Source organism: Rhinopithecus roxellana, chromosome 8, assembly GCF_007565055.1.
Source record: "Rhinopithecus roxellana isolate Shanxi Qingling chromosome 8, ASM756505v1, whole genome shotgun sequence".
Taxonomy (NCBI): Eukaryota; Metazoa; Chordata; class Mammalia; order Primates; family Cercopithecidae; genus Rhinopithecus; species Rhinopithecus roxellana.
Genome location: NC_044556.1, coordinates 7,548,719 through 7,556,961, shown reverse-complemented (window position 1 = coordinate 7,556,961; position 8,243 = coordinate 7,548,719). Strand labels below are relative to the sequence as shown.

Genomic DNA, 8,243 nt, shown 5'->3' with positions numbered 1-8,243 from the left:
CAAACCAGCTAATTATTATTGTTATTATTATTTTGTAGAGATAGGGGTCTCACTGTGTTGCCCAGGCTGGAGTGCAGTGGCAGGAGCTCACTGCATAGCTCACTGCAGCCTCCACCTCCTGGGCCCAGGTGATCCTCCTGCCTCAGCCTCCTGAGTAGCTGGGACCACAGGCCTACGCCACCACATGCGGCTCATCTTTTACTTTTGGTAGAGATGGGAGTCTTGCTATGTTGCGCAGGCTGGTCTCGAACTGTTGAACTCAAGCAATTATTCCATCTCAGCCTCCCAAAATGCTGGGATTACAGGCGCCAGCCGCTGTGCTGGGATTGGGTTAGGGGTGAGCTGGGTGCGGAGGTGCCGCGGAGGGAGGCCCGGTGCTAACGGTGCTAACGCTGCTAACGCTGCCCGCTCCCCGCCCGCCCGCAGGTGCGCAGGAGGATGGTGGCGCGGCCCTAGGCCCACGCTCCGCACCATGACCTGCTGGCTGTGCGTCCTGAGCCTGCCCCTGCTCCTGCTGCCTGCGGCACCGCCCCCGGCTGGAGGCTGCCCGGCCCGCTGCGAGTGCACCGCGCAGACCCGCGCCGTGGCCTGCACGCGCCGCCGCCTGACCGCCGTGCCCGAAGGCATCCCGGCCGAGACGCGCCTGCTGGAGCTCAGCCGCAACCGCATCCGCTGCCTGAACCCGGGCGACCTGACCGCGCTGCCGGCGCTGGAGGAGCTGGACCTGAGCGAGAACGCCATCGCGCACGTGGAGCCCGGCGCCTTCGCCAACCTGCCGCGCCTGCGCGTCCTGCGTCTCCGTGGCAACCAGCTGAAGCTCATCCCGCCGGGGGTCTTCACGCGCCTGGACAACCTCACGTTGCTGGACCTGAGCGAGAACAAGCTGGTCATCCTGCTGGACTACACCTTCCAGGACCTGCACAGCCTGCGCCGGCTGGAGGTGGGCGACAACGACCTGGTGTTCATCTCGCGCCGCGCCTTCGCGGGGCTGCTGGCCCTGGAGGAGCTGACCCTGGAGCGCTGCAACCTCACGGCTCTGTCCGGGGAGTCGCTGGGCCACCTGCGCGGCCTGGGCGCCCTGCGGCTGCGCCACCTGGCCATCGCCGCCCTGGAGGACCAGAACTTCCGCAGGCTGCCCGGGCTGCTGCACCTGGAGATTGACAACTGGCCGCTGCTGGAGGAGGTGGCCGCAGGCAGCCTGCGGGGCCTGAACCTCACGTCGCTGTCAGTCACCCACACCAACATCACTGCCGTGCCGGCCGCCGCGCTGCGGCACCAGGCGCACCTCACCTGCCTCAATCTGTCGCACAACCCCATCAGCACGGTGCCGCGGGGGTCGTTCCGGGACCTAGTCCGCCTGCGCGAGCTGCACCTGGCCGGGGCCCTGCTGGCCGTGGTGGAGCCTCAGGCCTTCCTGGGCCTGCGCCAGATCCGCCTGCTCAATCTCTCCAACAACCTGCTCTCCACGTTGGAGGAGAGCACCTTCCACTCGGTGAACACGCTGGAGACGCTGCGCGTGGACGGGAACCCGCTGGCCTGCGACTGTCGCCTGCTGTGGATCGTGCAGCGTCGCAAGACCCTCAACTTCGACGGGCGGCTGCCGGCCTGCGCCACCCCGGCCGAGGTGCGCGGCGACGCGCTGCGAAACCTGCCGGACTCCGTGCTGTTCGAGTACTTCGTGTGCCGCAAACCCAAGATCCGGGAGCGGCGGCTGCAGCGCGTCACGGCCACCGCGGGCGAAGACGTCCGCTTCCTCTGCCGCGCCGAGGGCGAGCCGGCGCCCACGGTGGCCTGGGTGACCCCCCAGCACCGGCCAGTGACTGCCACCAGCGCGGGCCGGGCGCGCGTGCTCCCCGGGGGGACGCTGGAGATCCAGGACGCGCGGCCGCAGGACAGCGGCACCTACACGTGCGTGGCCAGCAACGCGGGCGGCAACGACACGTACTTCGCCACGCTGACCGTGCGCCCCGAGCCGGCCGCCAACCGGACCCCGGGCGAGGCCCACAACGAGACGCTGGCGGCCCTGCGCGCGCCGCTGGACCTCACCACCATCCTGGTGTCCACCGCCATGGGCTGCATCACCTTCCTGGGCGTGGTCCTCTTCTGCTTCGTGCTGCTGTTCGTGTGGAGCCGCGGCCGCGGGCAGCACAAGAACAACTTCTCGGTGGAGTACTCCTTCCGCAAGGTGGATGGGCCGGCCGCCGCGGCGGGCCAGGGGGGCGCGCGCAAGTTCAACATGAAGATGATCTGAGGGGTCCCCAGGGGCGGGCCCTCCCCTCCCACCCCTCGCGGGCCGGCCGCTCGCGTGCCCACCTATGCATTTTCCGGAGGGGGCGGGGGCGGCTGCACGGCGGCTCCCCTGACAGAACTTCCCTTTTTTTTGTAGACGCCCAACCGCAGGACTGTTTTTCATCAGCATGCGTCTTTTGGCAGTTTCTCAAGCGTTTTCTAAAGGTTTCAACCCGTCTTCCTGTCCCTGCTATGGTGGCTGAGTTGGGGGTGGGGGTGCGGGCTGCAAGGGTGGGGTGATGGGCTCCCATCTACCAACCTGGAATGACCGGGGGTGCTGAGAGACCCCAAGATCCTCAGGGCCCGCAATTCACACCCAGGAGGCACAAGACTGCTGCCCCCAAGCCCTGGGCTTCCGCTCCCCCAGCCCTTTACACACAGATCACACCGGGGAGACGGTGGACACCCAAGACCCACAAAGGGCCCTACAACCCCTACGCAGAAAGTCTGCATTGCTCACACCTGGGCCTCCTGCACCTCACACCCAAAGACACACTCACACCTGGAACCCAACCACACAGGTGAAACACACCTCACACCCAGCCGACACTAAAACCAGACCCGGGGCGCCAGAGCTGACCACAGGGGCAGGCAGGGCTCTCATGAGAGCAAAGTTCTCACCCGGGACAGGCACAGCTCACACTCAAGACACAGCTCACACTCGAGACACAGCTCACACCTGAGACACAGCTCACACCCGGGACAGGCACAGCTCACACCCAGGACACACAGCTCACACCCGGGACAGGCACAGCTCACATCCAGGACACACAGCTCACACCCGGGACAAGCTCACACCCGGGACAGGCACAGCTCACACCCGGGACACAGTTCACACCCGAGACACAACTCACACCCAGGACAGGCACAGCTCACATCTAGGACACAGCTCACACCCGAGACACAAAGCTCACACCCGGGACACAGCTCACACCCGGGACAGGCACAGTTTACACCTGGGACACATAGCTCACACCTTGAACACAGTTCACACCTGGGACACAGCTCACACCCGGGACACAGTTCACACTGGAACACGCAGCTCACACCTGGGACATGCTCAGCTCACACCTGAGACACAGTTCACACCTGGGACAGGCACAGCTCACACTGGAACACACAGCTCACACCCAGGACACACAGCTTACACCTGGGACATGCTCAGCTCACACCCGAGACACAGCTCACACCTGGGACAGGCACAGCTCACACCCAGAACACACAGCTCACACCCAGGACATGCTCAGCTCACACCCAGAACACAGAGCTCACACCTGGGACACACACAGCTCACACCTGAGACACCTCACACCCAGCTGACACTAAAAGCAGACCCTGGGCACCAGAGCTGACCACAGAGGCAGGCAGGGCTCTCGTGAGAGCACAGCTCACACCCAGGGTATGCTCAGTTCACACCTGGGACAGGCACAACTCACAACTGAGACACAGCTCACACCTGGGACACACAGCCCACCCCAGCACCTGCTCAGCTGAGCATCTCCCAGCCGACCTCAGGGCCTGGGCTCAGGTCTGCTGAGGACCCAGCACATGCAGTGGTTACAGTCAGGGGCCCCCACGCCCTGTCCTCCGTCCTCCCCACAGCCCAGCAGGGCTGTCCACAAGGAGGAGCCATTGCCCCAGCGCTCCACCTCCCTCCGCTGCCACTTGCTTCCCAGAACAGTTGGCAAGAGAGGGCCACCCCACAAGGGAGAGGTAGCCACCCTGGCCCCGGCCCAGGACCATGGCTTCTGGGGTCCTGAGTGTCCCTCTAAATGGGTCTACTGGAGGGACCTTTGCCTCTAGGTACGCATTGACCCCTGAGCCAGCCTCAGACAAGCCCTGAGCGTGGCCTCATCATGCCTGGCTCTGCTGACTCATGGCTCAGGTAGGGAACAAGACCGAAGAACACAGGGGGTTCCCGGGGGGGTCCCTGCTATGTGCATTGCAGAGGCAGTGACAACAAGGCCAGAACAAGGGCTTCACCCTGCAGGAAGGCCTGGACCCAGGTCCTTGGAAGAAGGTGATGGAGGAACCTTGGTCTCTGCACCTGCAGAGGTGGGGCAGATCTAGGACCAAAGCTGGGGTTACAGGCCGACTGCAGCTCAGTTCAAGGAAAAGCTTCCCCGAAGTCACCGCCCTGTTGCTCTGCAGATAGTGAGCTCCCCGTCATGGGGAGTAAACAAGCAGGAGCTGAGGTTTTGCAGAAGGATTCAAACACTAGACAGAGACCATCTGTGACCTGGCCTCCTCGTAGCCAGTTCTTGCCCCTCCCCCTCCACATTCTCCACAGGACAGTTAGGACATTGCTGGGGGCAGGGACAGGAACCATTGCTGGGCCAAAACCTCAGTCAGAAAGGGCTTGGCTGCCAACCGAGAGGTTAGGACAGACCCTCCAGGACTTTGCAGGAAGGGCTCAAACGCAGCTCTGCTCCTGCCCAACTGTACGATCTCAGCTGGTGACTGAAGATCACCTAGACCATCAGTGTCCTCATCTGTAAAATGGGTCTGAGGGTCAAACCTATTACCCCGTATTCAGAGGCCAGGCCTGCAGATGGGCCTAATGGCTCGACTTGGATCCTGGATCCCTCAGGACTGCTCTGAGATCAGTCAGAGAGAAACAGAGAGAAAGCCGGCTCAGTCCTGGAAGGTTTGAGCAAAGGTTTCAGACGGAGCTGGAAGGCGACGCCGGCCCATTCTCCCTGAGCTGTGGCCAGGAGGGCCCAGGCCTGCACCACGGTGTACAGATGGTCCAGGGGGCTCGACATGAGTGAGGGGTGAAGTTCCTGTAACGCCAGCCGCCACCCCTGAATTGGGCAGAACCAATTTTTTTCTTAGCACCTGCCTGACTCTGCTTACCATGACAACCCTAAGGGCCTCCCCAAAATTGATATCCAAGTGCCTTTAGCCTATCAAAGACAGGAGGGGGTGCGTTCTCGGTCATGTTAGGGTTCACAGAGCATCCATATATTAGGATTTCCCAGCCCCCTGAGCCCCCCACCCCATCCCAACATGAACCAAGACCCCTCAGTCCCCCACCCCTCATCCTGCTGTATTTGGTTCAAATCCAATAAAAATGGAACCGATTTAATAACAAACTTCAGATTTTGTTCCTACTCCCATGGGAGCAACAGGGGGCAGGGCTGAGGGATGAGGGGCTGCTGGGGTCCCCAGGGGAAGCCAACCCTGAGAGAATTCCACGCCACTAGTGACGTGTGATAGGCCATGCTTCTGCAGCGCCCATGCTGTTCCCAGCGCTGTTCCAGGCGCTGTGTGTGTTCCCTCCTTTCACGCTGAGGCCAGCCCTGCGAGCTGGGTGGATCCTGTCAATGAACCCATTTTACAGATGGGTCGAGCGAGGGGCAGAGAATGGAGGGAAGCCGCTCTGAGACCCCAGCTAGGGACAGGTGGGGGCTGAGAAGAGTGGGCAAAGCGGGGCCATTGAGAAACTCCTTCCCCAGCCTCAGGCCAGGGAAGAAAGAAGACATGAGTCCCCGCTGTGCCTCCTGGAATTGGCCTGTCGGGGAGTCTGGGTGCTGCTGACAGGGTCCCACGTCTGCCCTGCCTGTCTCTGAGGGCTCCGAGAAAAGCCAGGGAGTCTTGGCTTTCGAAGTGAGATTAATAAAGTGCTTTCGCCTGCGCCAATCCTCACTGACAGATGGGGAGATTGAGGCACAGAGTGGCAACAGATGGGGAAGCCGAGGCACGGAGAGGCGACAGGTGGGGAAACTGAGGCACAGTGAGCGTGAAGGCTCAAACCCCACCCACCCAGGAAGGCACAGGGAGACGCTTGTGCTTTTTCAGGAAGGAGGTGGACGGAACTAGAATGCAGAAGTCCTAGCCAAGAGCAGCCTCCCACTTGCCACAGCCCAGTGTCATTCTCTGGACCTCGGTTCCCCCATTTGAACCTAGGACTAAGGTTCCTTTATTTCCCTGCCCTTCGGGGGCAGAACAGAGGCCCGTCAGGGACAGTGAGGCGGCCCTCTCTCCATGCCTGGTTTCAAGGCAGCTGGAGGGTGAGGAGTGCTCTAGGCTGTGGGACTCTCCCGTGGGGACTGATTTCCCGTTCTCTCCTGCAGCAAAGGCAGGTGAAACTATTGTCCTGTGGGCCTCAGAGTCCCCGTCCAGGAGAGCTGCCTGTTCCCTGTGCAATGCTCTGAGTGCCTGACATGAACCAGGTGCAACCTCCAAGCTTTCCATGAATCCTGTCTCGTTTATGGGGTGCACTGTGGGGAGGGCAGGGGAGACCCCAGAAGAGGCCCTTCCTGCTCAGGCAGCCAAGACCCAGTTAAAGCAACACCCGTCTCCTTGGTGGCTGGAAACTCAAGAGAGGACCCCTAAAACCAGGAACGGACCAAGCCATCCTCATGCCTCATGTCTGAGTGGCTTCTGACCAAGCCTGCCTTGACTTCCTCTCCCAGATGGAGCTAGGACAGCACTCCAGGTGCCCCAGCCCACACCTGCACCCTTGAGGGTCTCTCACCCCCATCTTCGGGACGCGGATGCGTGTTTGGGGTGTCTCTCTCTCTCCCACATCCCCCCAACAAGCCGGCATCTTTTCCAGGTGATTCCCTGAGCCCCGCATATTAACTTCCCTCCTGTTTTCCTCCACAAGACAGAGACACAATTCCCACATGCAGGCTTTTGCTCGTGGGGCCAAGGGAAGCTGGAGGCTCAGGTCTCTGGCTTCCATTGCTGTGTGGCCTGGGGCAAATCACTGCCCCTCTCTGTGCCTCGGTTTGTCTGTCTGTAATTTGGGAGATAATAATCCTGCAATAGGCCGGGCACGGTGGCTCACATCTGTAATCCCAGCATTTCAGGAGGCCAAGGCGAGTGGATCACCTGTGGTCAGGAGTTCAAGACCAGCCTAGCCAACATGGCGAAACCCCATCTTCACGAAAAATACAAAAATTTGCCGGGTGTGGTGGTGGCCGCCTGTAATCCCAGCTACTCGGGAGGCTGAGGCAGGAGAACCGCCTGCATCCAGGAGGCGGAGATTGCAGTGAGGCAAGATCGCGCCACTGTGCTCCAGCCTAAGCAACAAGAGGGAAACTACCTCAAATAATAATAATAATAATAACAATCCTGCAATAGTCCTGTGGTATGCAGGATAAAAACTGCATGAGTTTCCTACAACCGCAGTTACAAATGGCCACAAACCTAGTGGCTTAAAATAACTTAAAATTATTATCTGACAGATCTGGAGCCCCCAAGTCGAAAATTAGTTGGCAGGGCTGTTTCCTCCAGACGTCCCGGGGAGAATCTCCTTTCTGCCTTTTCTGGCTCCAGAGCCGCCTGCATCCGTGGGCTCGTGGCCACGTCATTCTGACCTCTGTTTCGGTCATCACATCTCCTTCTCTAACCCTGAGCCACCTGCCTTCCTCCTTACAAGGACCCCTGTGTGGACACTGAGCCCCCCAAAAATGAAGATCTCCCTATCTGATGAAAGGCAGCCGAATTCCATCTGCAACCTTGATCCCCTCACCAGACAGCCGCCTCGTCAGATTCCGGAGATCAGGACACAGGAGCTTTTTGAGGCTGTTATTCTGCTTACTAAAAAAAAAAATAAAAACAAACAAACAAAAAAATGGGTCAGGCGCAGTGGCTCCTGCCTGTAATCCCAGCACTTTGGGAGGCCGAGGCGGGGGGATCGCTTAAGGTCAGGAATTCGAGACCAGCCTGGCCAACATGGTGAAACTCTGTCTCTACTAAAAATACAAAAATGACCCGGGCGTGGTGGACGTGCGCCTGTAATCCCAGCTACTCAGGAGGCTGAGGCAGGAGAATCGCTTGAACCAGGAAGCTGGAGGTTGCAGTGAGCCAAGATTGCACCACGGCACTCCAGCCTGGCAACAAAGTGAGACCCTGTCTCAAACAAAACAGGCATTTTTCTCCGAAAGGCCAATGTCATGTGGAATCCATCAGCATGTGGCCTCCCTGCCCCGTGCTGGGCGATG

At 60.3% G+C, this 8,243-nt stretch overlaps 1 protein-coding gene across 1 annotated transcript; it reads left to right on the top strand.

Annotated features, from left to right (window-relative positions):
• Positions 1 to 213: 213 nt before the first annotated feature.
• Positions 214 to 5,380, top strand: LINGO3 (leucine rich repeat and Ig domain containing 3). Its single transcript, XM_010374855.2, has one exon. The coding sequence runs from the start codon at positions 473 to 475 to the stop codon at positions 2,249 to 2,251; it is 1,779 nt and encodes a 592-aa protein (XP_010373157.1). The 5' UTR covers positions 214 to 472; the 3' UTR covers positions 2,252 to 5,380.
• Positions 5,381 to 8,243: the final 2,863 nt, after the last annotated feature.